Source organism: Brassica napus, chromosome C6 (genome assembly GCF_020379485.1).
Source record: "Brassica napus cultivar Da-Ae chromosome C6, Da-Ae, whole genome shotgun sequence".
NCBI classification, from domain to species: domain Eukaryota; kingdom Viridiplantae; phylum Streptophyta; class Magnoliopsida; order Brassicales; family Brassicaceae; genus Brassica; species Brassica napus.
The window spans coordinates 33,824,143-33,839,603 of record NC_063449.1 but is presented as its reverse complement, the minus strand read 5'-3'; the positions used below and the strand labels follow the sequence as shown (position 1 = coordinate 33,839,603).

Sequence of the window (15,461 nt, the reverse complement as noted above, 5' to 3'; positions counted from 1 at the left end):
ACGTGGAATATTGACGTGGTCTTTACGACGAATCGTCCTACTTCGTCTTTACGACGAAATATATTCCTCGCTAAGTTACGACGAATTAGCGAGGAAATATGTGTTACGACAGACGTGTAACGAGCAAACGCGTTTCCTCGCTAATTCGTCGTAAAGCCTCTTTTACGACGAATTGGCGAGGAAAACCGCCCTCGTTAAGATTATGTTTTCTTGTAGTGTATGTATATGGTTTTGGAAAGTCCTGATCTTATGATACATTATCGATGCATGAATGGTCCACTTGGAGACCGTCGGTGAGTGATAGGTATGAGATGCCTGAACATGTCATCATATTGAGGTGATTATGGCTGGAGAGAGAGAGAGAGAGAGAGAGAGAGAGAGAGGCTATAACTGTGACAAATACGCAAGAGGTGCAAATGATAGGTATGGAACTATTGGGCTTAAGTGCTAAGTATTAAGTTCATGTCCTTCAACACCATGCAATTCAATTTATAATTGATGCAAGCTAATGTTTTGTCTCAGAATTAAGGTTCCGTTGAGAGTGTTGTGGTGCTACGAATTAATATTTAACTGCTCTGTTCCTACCCTGTTAAGCTATGTGTATAAAGCATTAATAATTGATGCTATCCAAGGTTTTGTGCTACTGGAGTTAGTCTTCGCTGAATGTTACACTGCTTTGTAAAGATTTTTAATTCTTTTTACCTGTTTTATTGCTATAAGCAGTCTTATTAAAGATCTTTTAATATATGCTCAAACTTTAACTTATTTTAATAATTTTGTTGCTAGACTATTTACAACTTAATACAATGGAGGGATCTACTCATGCAGTTTCTAATAAAATTGTGTGTACCATATCATGATAGATGTATATATTCATACATTTAAATAAATAAAGGAACGGGTTTATTGGCGGTAACACTAAAGAACGACAAATGTAATTTAGCATGAGACATTATGTGGATTCTAAGCTATAGAGCATGTAATGTTGCAATATAAAACAACCGTTCTACTCTTGAAGAGTGTTGTGAACTTGAAAAAAAAAAGATACGAGTCGAAGATAGTCACATAGCATGGGTTCTCCAACTTTTAGTATCCTAAATTTAAACAGGTTATGAACCCTACGTTATTTTTGTCTTGTGATGTGTCTCCTATCTGTTGTTTCCTTACAGTCTCATATGCATATTAAATAGTTAGCTATGGAGTAGTGATGAGGCATTTTGAAGGACCAATTTAAATTGAACTATTCAGGACACTTCAACTAATTATTGCTGGTTAATCCAACAATTAAATTAGTGATCTTTAATGTAATATATATATATATATTTTTTAAAAAACTAAAATTGTCAAAACGTTGGTCTTTATTAAAAAAAAGTTTCTTTTTGATATTTATTTTTATCATTAAATTTATTTTCAATTTTATTTGTAGTACCTCATAACTATTGAAGAAAAACTTTCAAAAATATTACTGATAACCTTTTTCGATAAGAAGAATTGTTGATTTAAAGAGGTAACCTATAAAAAAAAGTTACAATAGTTTATGCAATAAATTATTTTAAATTAATTTATTTGCTTGATATTTATCAAATATTCACTTAAAACTGGTCACCAAATCTAATCACTCAAAAACAATTTTTTTTACAAACATATAATTTTAAACATAAATAGATTGTGAAAAACTATAAAAATTAAATTTAAACTCATTAGCGCTAAACAACCTAGTTCTTACTAAAAAATTTAAACTTTTTTACGTAACCAGGTCAGAGCCGGCCATGGGCTAAAGCCCGCAAAGCTTGGGCTTTAGGAGCCGAAGTTTGTATGTATATCAGGGGCGCCTAATTACTAACTTATATTTCTCATTGGTCCAGTGGTTAATGCTTCACTGGTTTTCTACTTTTCTTTACGGTTCAGCACTTCATGTTCGATTCTTGAGTTTGCTTTCTTTTTCTTTTTTTTTTGAAACACAAACCTTCTTTTTTATTCATTTTGATAATAACTTAGAGAATCTGACAGGTTTTCATTCCTTTATTGATAATTTTAGTTTCAATGTTTATATACTTTATTAAAAGATTCTTATATCGTAGACATATATAATAAAACAAACCAACTTATAACAAAAATCAAATTTCCTTTTCTAAACTCATGCATTTTTTTCCTTCTACTAATTACTATCTTCTTTTTCACCCAATTACTTTTTGGATCTTTAAGAACTAAGACAAACATGAAATTTATTTTTGGATTCATGACAATTTGAAACCAATTTGTAAATGATGTTCTCTTGTGTTGTACTTACCAGATTTTTTCCATTTTAAGTAATTTTAACATTATTATCATTTTCATGCATTTTAGAAAGTGTTATTGGAAACAAAATAATAACTCAGTTAAGTGGCTACAAGATGAACTAGAGTAATCTAAAACCAATGTTTTTGCTTTTTGAAAACTTATCTAAAACCAATGTTATTATCTAGTAACATGCTTAATGCAGAGAAAGTTGTAAAAAAAAATTTAAAGATCAATCTATTAGTTTTTTAAAAAAATTCTACATGATGAAAAAGTCTACTTTTTGTTTGGTTTAAAAAGCTAAAGTTCAAAAAAAAAATTATTGTTTTTAGAGGGCATTATTTTGTTGGTTCGTTTTAGGCGCCATGAGACACAAGACCGGCACTGAACCATGTTAATGTTGATCCCACGGAAGTTTTTTAAAACTCCCCCACTGTTTATGAGTACATCCATAATTAGAATTAAATAAAAGTTAATACTTATGCATGCATGTCTTTTCCCTCTCTTATTTACATTCTTCGATATAAAACCATTACATTGAGCTCTCTTCTTCTTCTTATATATGTTTCTCTCCAACTAGTCTCATATTATAACCTCTCTCCATTAAACAAAGAGTTCAGCCATGACGGAGTACACTGATTTTGAGTATACCATCTCTCCTCGCCGACAGTCAAGTACCACTCCGCTTACTGTCGAGCTAACATGCACCGAAGTCCGCCGCAGAAAAGTCCGCTACCGCAACGGTGTAATAACGTCATCACTGTTACTTCCCGAAAAAGACACCGTACATCAGTCCGGTTTTATTCGTTTAAAACAATCCAACGACGATGTCGCTGTTGAAATTTCTCGTGGTCCCAACGGAACAACCGTTACGTCCAGCTCAAGCGAACCCACTATTAAATACTCGCGAGACTGCGCAGTCAAGAAAAAGGCCGACAGCCACTGAAAGTTCAGGGATTACCAAATAAAGGAACACACAACAGATACCAAGAACTATTTCTTGTATATTAGAAACCTTTTAAACAATCTTTCTAGATCTGCTTGATCCGAATTATTCTCAGTCACACACGACTAGAGACGGAACAGTTTCTAAATTCTCAAATCACAAAAGCCAAGCTGCTCTCACAAGACACTTGCTTTCGTTCACGATTACTTGACAAGAACACACCTCTTGCTCAAGATTTTTCCCAATTGAACGTTTAACCTAAATCTACCCAAGGTAATCAAGTTATATACGTTCCCCACAATGTTATGTTTCCTAATATTGTGCTAAACCCAAATCTTCTTTACTTTACGCCAAAGTAATATTCTGGGCCCAATGATAATCTGACACGTCATTGCTCCATAACAAACTCGTAATCATGTGTCGCACATCGATCAGTATGTGTAACACATTCTTCTGTTCCACATAGTCAAGCTCAGTTCTCTTGAGCCTACATTCTCCCCTTTTTTATCTGAATGTGACAACCTAAGCAACCTGCAAGGACATCACAACAAGCCAAACAACCACACACAAAGATAACTTTCTATCTCAAGCCATAGCACACGAAATGTAACTGGAAACACATTCTTAGTCAATCATCAGCGAGAAGTTTTAACAACACATAAATAAGAAAGTCAAATAACCAAGTACACATCAACCGAAGGACAATTAATATATCACACTGGAAACCGAACAACTAAGAACTCGCACTTCCGTCACTGTCACTGTCTTCATCAACATCACCGTCTTCATCTTCATCTTCATCCACCTCCTGTTGCACCACGTACTGGCATACTCTCCCCCTGCTTAGTTGCACATTTAGAAAAAAATCCAAGTTAGAAAGATCAAATACTAAGTAACAACCAAGTATGATACTCTTACTCCTTAGACGAATCCGAATGGCCTTGAGACTAGCAATGGTACTAGCTATGTCCTCTTCGAGATTTGGGGGTCTTGAATCAGCACCTGACCCTATCCCAATTTTCTTATCCTTCACGACTAACTTAGGAAAGCCAGTGATGTCTACATCGCTGGTGTCAGGTGGCACTATGCGTTGGAGAAGCAGAACCTGCTGAATGAGTGTCTGAAAGATGATTCTACGTTTCTTGTCCCCCTTAGTCGTCTCAGCCATCGACATGATTTGATTGTAGACGATCTTTCCAAAGTCAAAACCCCGGTGATGGTAAAGCATATAGATAAACCTGAGACGTTCCTGATTCATCGTTGTGTAGTTCATTGTGGGAATCCAGTTAGAGCAGACAAGCTTGTACAGCACTTGATTTGTAGCGGTGAGATACTTGGAGCTCATATTTTCCCAGCGCCTGATTCGATTGTCAGTGAGAAATCCACAAACATGATCGATGTTTTCATCCAACCAATTTGGATCCTCTTCAAAACCCGGTATGCAGTACATCGAATTGATCAAGCTTGGCGAGACATCTACCAACGATCCTCTAACATAGACAGCCACGCCATCGTCTCGTTCTTCAGCATCCAACAGTTTAGCCACAAATTCCCTCACCACCGTTGGTTGATACGAGTCAGAATCAATGAGAGTGTAGATCAACCCCGAGTCGACAACAACCTTCTTAACATCAAAGAGTTTTTCGTCTGTGAGGGAGAGCCTTTGCTGATTGATGAACTTACGAGGTTTAAGGGCTTGATATCTCTCCAAAGCGGAAACCGAGATAAAACGAGCGGTAATGGGTGTCCTCTTAGGGCGCATCAGATGGGAAAACTCACGAGCCCTTGCTTCAAAGATCTCGCGACTGGCCTCGTAGCGAGGTTCCTTGGGAAGGAAATTGTCACCTTCATCTTCAGACGAGGCTGAGAGAGACTCAGCATGCGGCAGGGAAGATTTTGGTGGCGGAGCAGTCGAGGAAGCAGTTCGCTTGCGATGACGCTTGCGAGAGCTGGAGGGACCAGTCGAGAGAGACGGAGATGAAGCTGTTTCAGTAGTCTCCATGACTTGTTTCATACGAGCACTTCTTCGAGAGGGCTGCATGTTGCATTTTGAGGAAGAGAGATGGATGTGTCGGCCAAGAGAACCAAGATGTGACATAAGGAGAGATAACCCTAGCAACAACTTAGATGGGCCATTAGTAACACAAGTAGACAGGCCCGAATTGCCCACAAAGAATATAAATGCAATCTGTTTTTTTTTTTTTTAAACTTAGCACTTAAAAATATAACCAGTAATGAAGACATCTCTTACCACCGTGAAAAGAGATTGAGAGTATCAGCCGGACCATGACGAGCAACGTATCAAAAGAAATACCACTATATACAATAGAACATGAAGGCACACTCTCTTATGCCTTTTGTTTGGGAGAAGAGTCGCAGAGATCGTGTACTACACATAACTTGTCACCAAAAACTTTGTAGAAATCAATGAAACCAACCCAAGCATGTAGCTATTTCTCAGCCGAGTAGCTGTCACAGGCGAGATTCTCCTAGGATTGCCATCCAAGCTCAACTCCATCGTCACACTCATCTGTAAAGTCTGGAAACACACTTTAGACATCTTGTGTCATCGATCACTCCAACCCGATAGAGAAATATTTTTTTTTTTCAAGAACAGAAATCCAGCTCTGCCTAGTCCGGGTAGTGATCGAAGTCAGAGTCAAAGTGGAGTAACACCCAGCTCCAAAACGAGTACCCATCATTCGAGGCCTTTTTTTTGTCTAACACTTTTTTCAGTTGTTTAGCACACAGACTTCTCCATTTAAGCACTCAGCCTCTTTTGTGTTTCTTCATTCAATCCAGACAGTGATCAAGACTCAAACCGAAAATGTTGTAGCATCCTGGTCCGAGATGAGTGCCTTTCACAAGTGAATCAGACGAGTGTGGGATCAGAAATAAAGATGAATAGCTTTCATAGAGAGAACTTGTCGGTTCAAGGTGTTGATGTTGGGGTGACATCGAAACATGCAGCATCACATATTTACAGCGACTTTCCTCTCAGACATGACTTTCTCAGGGATTCACGATTTCCAACGCCTTCCGGAGACCCAGAAAGGTGTTGTAATCTAGTGGCTTAGTAAATAGATCAACCAGTTGCTTCTCAGATGATACGTGCTCGAGGATCACAACTTTTAACTCAACCATTTCTCTCACAAAGTGATGTGTGATATCCACATGTTTGGTACGTGAGTGCTGGACAGGATTCTTAGACAGATTTATTGCACTTATTTTATCACAGTGAACAAGCATATGATCAGAGATGATACCATAATCCACAAGCATTTGACGCATCCACAGTAACTGAGTACAACAGCTTCCCAATGCAATGTACTCGACCTAAGCTGTCGAAAGAGACACAATTTTGTTTCTTACTGTGCCACGACACCATGTTATTTCCGAGATAGAAACAACCACCAGAGGTGCTTCGTCTGTCATCTAAGCAGCCCGTCCAATCAGCATCACAATAACCTGCAAGGTTCACGTTAGTTTCAAAAGTGTAATGCAAACCAAAATCAAGTGTAGCCTTCACATATTTTATAATTCGTTTGACATCATTGAGATGCGATTCCTTAGGATGTGCCTGGTAGCGTGCACATATCCCCACACTCAAGCACAAATCAGGACGACTTGCCGTTAGATAGAGAAGAGAGCCTATCATCGCCCGGTATAGCTTCTCATCCGCTGGTTTTCCTTCATCATCCCAAGAGAGTTTGGTCGTGGTGCTCATAGGAGTTCTTGCTATCTTACTCGTTTGCATCCCAAATCGTTTGACCAAATTCTTTGCATATGTGCTCTGTGAAACCGTGATACCATCCTCCAATTGCTTGATCTGAAGTCCAAGAAAGTAGTTCAGCTCACCCACCATGCTCATCTCAAATTCCCTGGTCATTGTTTTGACAAACTCATCCACCATCTCCTGAGAGGTTCCTCCAAATATGATGTCATCTACATAGACTTGAATGATCAAAATTCCTTTTCCTTTCTCTTCAATGAACAGAGTTTTGTCAACTCCCCCTCGCTGAAAACCATTTTTGAGAAGGAAATCAGTCAATCTCTCATACCAAGCTCGTGGAGCTTGCTTCAGGCCGTAAAGAGCTCTTTTAAGCTTGTAGACGTGATCAGGGAAATGAGGATCTTCAAACCCCTTGGGTTGTGTCACGTAAACCTCTTCTTGTAACACCCCATTCAGGAATGCACTTTTTACGTCCATTTGATAAAGCTTGATTCTGAGATGACAAGCAATTCCGAAAAGGAGTCTAATTGACTCAAGCCGAGCAACTGGGGCAAATGTCTCATCGAAATCAATGCCCTCAATCTGATAGTAACCCTGAGCAACAAGTCTTGACTTATTCCTGACCACATTTCCTTCTTCATTTGTCTTGTTCTTGTAAATCCACTTAGTCCCCACAATGTTCACATTTTCGGGTCTAGGAACTAGCTCCCAAACTTGAAGACGATCAAACTGCTACATTTCTTCATGCATTGAGTCCGTCCAGAATTCATCATCTAGAGCTTCCTGGATGTTCTTTGGTTCAATTAGTGAGACAAAGCATTCCAATTTCTTCATCTCAGCCATGAAACACGCCAGTTTGACCATATCTTTGAAGTTAATCTGCTTCTTACGTGTGACTCTCTCATCAAATATTCCCCCAATAACATCAGCAGACGAGTGATTTTTATGAACTCGTCCTTCATCCAGATTGACTTGTTCACCATCAGGCCCACTTTCATCTTCAGACTCATCTTTAACCTTAGCTTCAAGAGGCGCAGATGTAGTCTGTGTAACACACTCCATGGTTTGTGTTACTCTTGTCTGATAGAAACCAACATTATCATCAAACACAACATTCACATTATCTCCAATAAACTTAGTGCGTTGATTGTAGACTCTATAGGCTGAGCTGTTTGTTGAGTAACCCAGAAACATACCAACATCGCTTTTAGCTTCAAATTTCCCTAAATGTTCCTTGTCATTGAGAATGTAACAGAGACAACCAAAAACATGCATGTGACTGAGGTTGGGGGTTTTTCCTTTGAGGATCTGATATGGCGAGGTCTTAGTCTTAGATTTGACATACACTCGGTTTATCACATAGCACGCAGTAGCAATGGCTTCTGCCCAAAACCCAGATGGAACATTGTTACCACACAACATTGCCTGTGCCATCTCTTGCAAAGTTTTGTTCTTCATTTCCACAACTCCATTCTGTTGCGGGGTTCTGGGGGCAGCATACTGATGTCGAATTCCTTGACTTTGACATAACTGATAGAATTGCTCATTCTGAAACTCACCACCATGATCATTCTTGATCTGAATGATCTCACCATTCTGTTGTTTCAGTTGCAATGCTAAGACTTTGAAACTCTCTATAGCATCGGACTTGTTACGGAGAAAGTCCACCCAGGTGTATCTTGAAAAGTCATCAACCAAGACAAAAATGTATCGCTTGCTAGCAATACTCTCAGGAGATATAGGACCCATAAGATCCATGTGCACAAGCTCCAATATTCGTGTAGATCTGATTTCAGCAATCTGTTTGTGTTGTACCTTGATATGTTTTCCTTTGCAACACGCTCCACACACTGTGTCTGTCTCTCGTTCCAACTCTGGCACTCCTCTAACCACTTCAGCATTCACGAGTCTTGTTAGTCCATTAGTGTTCATGTGCCCAAGTTTCTTGTGCCATAGATCAAGTGTTGATTCCCTGGCAGTAAAACACGTATGTGATGGCTTCCACATATAGCAGTTGTTCCCAGAACGTACTCCACACAACACCAGATTGCCCTTTGCATCAATCGCACGACATTCTTTGCTGTTGAAGATAACCTCCAATCCTTCGTTACAGAGCTGGCTCACACTGATTAGATTGGCCTTGAGTCTATCCAGAAAGTATACATTTATAAGACGAGGAAGATCATCTCTCTCCATTACACCAACTCTCGAATTTTACCATAGCCTCCATCACCAAAAGTAACTTTACCACCTTTCACACACTGAATTTTATCGAGGTAGTCTTGATTTCCGGTCATATGCCTAGAACATCCACTGTCGAAATACCAAGGAGGACTGTCTGGATTGTTGTGTTCAGTACTAGTATAGGCGAAATTGCTAATCAGAGCCGGCTCCTCATGTATGTGTGTTGTATTACATACCGGAGTGTGCTCTGTCGCATAGTTTGACACAACAGGCTCCATGTGTGACACCTTCTCCTCATGTATGTGTGCCATATTACATATTGGATTGTGCTCTGTCGCAGTGTTTGACACAACAAGCTCCATGAGTGACACCTTTTGAGTGTGCTCCTTGTAGTTAGGATATAAGTCTCGTTTTTCTGTCCAGACATGACCATAGTTGTTGGGTTCTATATGGCAGAGGTTTAGTCTCCAAGCTCATTTGTACTAATGCATACGGAAATAGCAAAACCTGACATTGTGCCCTCGTTTGCCACAGAAAAGACAGCCATTCCCTCGTCATTTGGACACAGCCTTGTTTTCGGTTCTGAACTTTCACTGAGGCAGGTTTAGCCGCTACGCAGTTCTTCTCAAGTTTTTCGCTTGGTGCCTCTTTTATAAAGACGATTTGCTCACCTGTATCAACTGTCTTGGGAGCAGCCCCTTGATATCCTAAACCCCAGTGTGCTTTCGAACTCTGACCCAAAGTTAGTAGATGATTGAGAGTCGAGGTACCAGTATTGAGCATCCTCAGCTTCTTATAGTTTTCAGTGAGTTGACTTTCAAGTAATTTTCTCTTGTCCATCTCCTGAACAAGAAGATCATTCAGTTGCTTAAACTTGACCTCAGATTGTTTCTGATTTCTTTCTTGGTCAGACACTGTTTTTCGAAGAGACAGAATTTCTTGATCTGATTCCTTTGACCCAGATTGAGAAGATTACTGGATGCTGGGTTGCTCCAACTCCATGGAATGTTGACCTGAGCTTTCAGCATTGCTCTGTCTTTGAGTAGTTGCAGATTCTCATGACTTAGCTCGGTAAATTTGTCAGAAAGTGTTATGTATTCTGCTTCAAGATCTTGAAAAAGATCATCATCATCCTCTTCATTTTCAGGACCCTCAGCTGGTTTGTTATCTCCCGCATCATCTTGAGCAACGAATGCTACGAAGTTTAAGAGCAGTCCTTCACCATCACTATTACTGTCTGAGTCGGTGTCACTGAAACACACAAGCGATTTGTCCTTTTTCAGATTGTTCGGACATTCACTTTGAGTATGTCCAAAGCCTTTGCAATCAATGCACTTAAGCTCCTTTCTCTTAGCCAGAGGACACTCACTTCGAAAGTGACCAAATCCTTCACATTCATGACACTGAAGTTCTTTCCTTCTTGAATTTTTAGCAGTATCAGACCTTGAGGTTTGAGAATTGAAACGCTCAGATTCATTATTGTGAAAGCGTCCATTTGATCTGCCTCCACCTTTCTCCATACGCTTAACAAACTAGTTGAAATTTCGTGCCATTAATCCCAAGTTATCCTCAATCTTTGCAAATCTGTCATCTCCTTTAGATTCAGCTGAGAAGGTTATACTCTTAGGAGTGTTTGATAGCCGATCAGTCTTTTCAAGATCATGAACCTTCAAGATACCAGATAGTTGATCAAACTTCATCTCCTCAGTGTCCACAGCGATGTTAAGCACAGCTTTGTAAGCTTCAAATCGAGGAGGCAAACATCGCAGCAGCTTCTTCACCAGATCCTTTTCTTCATACTTCTTTCCGAGAACAGGAGACTCGCTGGCTAGCTCGCTGATTTTGGATATAAAACCATTAATGGGTTCATCATCTCCCATTCTCAAGTTTTCAAATCTTGAAGCCAAATGATCAATCCTAGTTCTTCGCACACTGGTATTTCCTTCGAAGTGATTGATCAGAGTATCCCAAGCCTCTTTGGCTGACTCACATCCCTGGATGATCTTGAATTGATCCAAGTCTACAGCTGAGAATATGACAGTGAGAGCTTTAGAGTTTAATTTCGAAGTAGCCTTATCAGAGTCGGTCCACTTGTCTTTAGGTTTTAATCCCATAGTTTTGTCCTCCATCAACATCGTGGGTGCAGACCAACCTTCTTCAACAGCAGTCCAAGCATCTTCATCAATTCCTCTGATTATGTGTCGCATCCTTGCCTTCCAATGCCCAAAGTTCCCACCGTCCAGCATGATAGGCTTCAGTAAAGTCACAAGTTCCTTCATTGTTTCCATGAAATCCGCAGGACCTCAACCTGTTAGTAGTATTCGATACCACAGAGGTTTCCCGCTCCGATACCAAATGAAAGTTCAGGGATTACCAAATAAAAGAACACGCAACAGATACCAAGAACTCTTTCTTGTATATTAGAAACCTTTTAAACAATCTTCCTTGATCTGCTTAATCCGAATTATTCTCAGTCACACACGACTAGAGACGGACCGGTTTCTAAATTCTCAAATCACAAAAACCAAGCTGCTCTCACAAGACACTTGCTTTCGTTCACGATTACTTGACAAGAACACACCTCTTGCTCAAGATTTTTCCCAATTGAAAGTCTAACCTAAATCTACCCAAAGTAATCTAGTTATATACGTTCCCCACAATATTTTGTTTCCTAATATTGTGCTAAACCCAAATCTTCTTTACTTTACGCCAAAGTAATATTTTGGGCCCAATGATAATCTGACACGTCATCGCTCCATAACAAACTCGTAATCATGTGTCACACATCGATCAGTATGTGTAACACATTCTTCTATTCCACATAGTCAAGCTCAGTTCTCTTGAGCTTACAGCCACAATTCTAGTAAATTTGTCGGAGTTAACAATTTCGGGTGACTTTGCAAGAAACATAAATTCATCGGAGTTTGACTTTCGGAAAATTGAGTTTGTCGTCAAGTCCTCGGAAAGTTTCCGATGGATAATCTTATCGGTACACTGTCGGTTACATTTGTCGGGAATTTATCAGTATACTATTTTCCGAGATTTGAGTTTCCGACGAAAGTTATCATCGGAAAAATCATTGGCTGTTTCCGACGTATTTGTAGGAAACTTCCATTGAAGTTTATTGTGGAAAATTTAACGGTAATCTCCGACGACTCTCTGGGAAATTAGTGATTGAACACCGACTTCGTGAGTAAAGGTAAAACAGAGATTTATTGAAATATAAAATAGCTCATGAGCTTTATTTAGGGGCATAAATAAGAAAGGAAGAAGCTTGAGAGTTGTCTTCAAGAACTATAATATAAAGATGGATATCATATAAAATGTTATGAAGGAGACTGCTTTCTCAGCAGCCAAGGTTACATTTATGAATCCTCATTACACATTTATGAATCCTCATTACACATATTTATATGAAACTTCTCTTGCAACAAACCCTAAACATATAATCCTTCTTTGGGCTTCTGTCTAATAGACTTTAGCATCCATATGTTTCCGAGGAAAAATGATTTCAATAAAAAAATATTTTTTGGAGCCGGTGATATGGATTACGAAGATGGCGATTTCGATTTCAGATCAGATATGAATTGTGGTTGAAATATTAAAACCCAGAATATTATTGAATGGGAAATAAAAGAGCGAGAATGATGTTTTCAGTTGCAGAATTGTGTTGAATTGGAAATTTACAGAGGCTCTGTTTTATCTTAACAAAAACAGAGCATGAACAAAAACCTGAGAAGAAAAGCCAAACGTCACATTTTAATACATCCATCATAATTAAAACCAACTACTCACACAGAAGTGAGAGAAAGAGGGTGGAGATGTTCTTATCAATCTCAGAATTGTGATGAATGGGAAAATTACAGAAAAATTGTAGAGACACTGTTCTATTTTTACAAAAATAGAGTGTGGAAAAACAAACTACTTGATCCTTAACCATTGTTACCTTCTTCCACTGATTGTGGGTAGAGAAAAAAAGAGATAATAAGTAAGAAAAGACTGAGAAGAAATGAGGTGAGACATGTGTAAAACCGTGTGCCTTGCTTTTTTATATAATAGGATTTGCTGAGAGAGATGTTTATCTGTTTTTCCTCAGAATCCAAAACACCAACTTTTAACTGGGACTTTCAAAATATCAACGCGGAAAAAACAATTTCAGATTCCGACGATAAACTGACGAACTCCGTCAGACTTTTTGAGGCTTTTCCGACAATTTTCAGTTGTGGGTAACTTCCACGATTCTCTGATGAAGGTATTTGCATGTATCTCCTCGGAAATGGTTGTCAAAACTCCGACAATTTTCTGAGAAGTTTTGGAAGGTATGACCGATAACACTTCACCCCTAGGAAAATTATGATTTCTGAGAAAACTCCGACAAACATTTTTGATAAACTGCCGAGGAATTCAATTGGTTGGATATTCCGATGAAGTTTTCCAATGAAGTACCGACAAAACAAAATGGTTTTGTCAAAAAGTTCCGAGAAAATACAGATAAGAGTACTTAATCCTCGGTAAATTGTCAATGGCTTGTCGCAAATATTCTGACGACTTGTTTTCTCGGAATCTGTTGTCGGGTACGAGGCCCTTTTCTTGTAGTGTGCGCTAAGATTATTTTGCAAATCTTGCGCCGCTTTGGCGTCACCAAATACGGTAGTACCACTATCTTGTGTGAGATCAACGCAGCTATTACATCATCATCGTCATGAGGAGACAGAGGAGTGATTGAAGTCAAAATTTGGAAGATCATACCAAAGTTCATGGAGGAATTCAAACAAGGGGAAGTGGTGTCTACATTGATTTGTGACCGACCATCGTTTTCATGGACAATGCATATCCAAGTGGAAGAATATCTGTCATCGATGTCCCTTGTGTGGATTTCGCTTCCACTAGGGTATTGGTCAGGTTTAGTTATTATCTATATTAATAAAGTTACATTTTCTCTCTTCTTAAGCCTCCACGTCATCATGAAGGAGAGATAAATTAACGACATGTGGCATTAAAAAATATTCATCGAAACTTTACTTTTGTCTGGGTTTTTGCTTTGCACTTGCGTATGGGTTTCAGAAAACAATTCAAGGTCATTGTAAGACTTAATTCTCTTCTTCTTGCGCCACATCTGAAGTAAGTTATTGGTCAGGTTTTGTTATTATTAGTTAATAAGAACACAATGTGAAAAGCTGAGTCTGTAGTTTCATCATAAGACAAACCAAAAAGGAAAAAAAAAAACAGTTTTGATCTTTTTGTATATATCAATTATTTGGGTTCGTGCAGTCTATATAGCTTATTTTTTTCATGAATATCTTTACATGCTACTATTTTAACGAAGGGTCTGAAAAACAAGTAGATTAACTCGTTCATATATGTCTGGTATAAACTTATATATGTTGGTTTAGTGTCGGTTTGCATCAATGATTTGCAGCAGACCTAACCAGTTTTGGTTAAGCAGTGGTCATGGGTATATAGTAATTTTTTCGACATTCATGGTTCGTGGATAGTAGTTATTGTTTCCCACTGTTTTTTCTGATGATGTCTCTCCACCATTACTACTCTTTCCCAACTAACTACAAGTACTTAAGAGCCCTTATCCATATAAACAATAACTAGCCGGTTCATAAACTCACCGGAGAGCCCGATGAGCCAGGCACGTTAGTGCGAACCTGCTTCCATTCTACTTATGCTGGCAATATTATGGTTACAGCTACAAGAGTGAAAAGCTGCACACAACTCTCCATGGATATAGTTCCAGGTTTCTATTTGTTTGACATAAAAATTTATGCTGGTAGAGTAGTATTATCTATATACTTGGGTGAATATAACGAAGTATTGCTTTACGATTAACAAAAGAGAATAGCAATTTCTTGACATAATGTTAAACCAAAACAGGTAATGATGATATAGTAATCACTGGATGAGGACATACAGCAACACTAGCAGACCATGGTACCCAATGTGCACTACTAAAACCATTGGCTATTGCTGATGTTGCACCTACATGAGCTGGACCTTTCCCTATTGTTTTTTGGCTGTGATTCCTCCATGGAGAGACAAGGTTGTTTCTTTCATTAAGCCTTAACATGAAAGCTGGTAACTTCTCTTGATCTCCCATAGACATAGAGAAAATTGTATTCCAGCAGGGGCCAAATTCGATAGAAGAAAAGTGCCACTCGATTATAGTGTCACTTATAGACGGTATAGTTCATGGAAAATTATATAGATATATATATATATTAATTAAAATGTTTGGTAGGCAGTTTAGTTATGGGTATCAAATATTTTGTCAGACATGTTAGTGCATGATTAATGGTAGTTTTTAGGATCGGG

At 38.7% G+C, this 15,461-nt stretch overlaps 1 protein-coding gene across 1 annotated transcript; it reads right to left on the bottom strand.

Annotated features, from left to right (window-relative positions):
• Positions 1-3,830: 3,830 nt before the first annotated feature.
• LOC106385504 lies at positions 3,831-5,324 on the bottom strand. Its single transcript, XM_013825416.3, has 2 exons — positions 4,142-5,324; positions 3,831-4,062 (listed from the first exon to the last, which is right to left on the bottom strand). Exons 1-2 carry the CDS (start codon positions 5,319-5,321, stop codon positions 3,929-3,931), a joined length of 1,314 nt encoding a protein of 437 aa, XP_013680870.2. The 5' UTR covers positions 5,322-5,324; the 3' UTR covers positions 3,831-3,928.
• Positions 5,325-15,461: the final 10,137 nt, after the last annotated feature.

What these genes read in the sequence shown, in the direction of transcription:
- LOC106385504 (XM_013825416.3), bottom strand. Translation starts at nt 5,321, where the DNA reads ATGTCACATCTTGGTTCTCTTGGCCGACACATCCATCTCTCTTCCTCA. An exon ending in CATTCGGATTCGTCTAAGGA is followed by an intron (nt 4,063 to 4,141) that starts GTAAGAGTATCA and finishes GCAACTAAGCAG; the next exon opens with GGGGAGAGTATGCCAGTACG.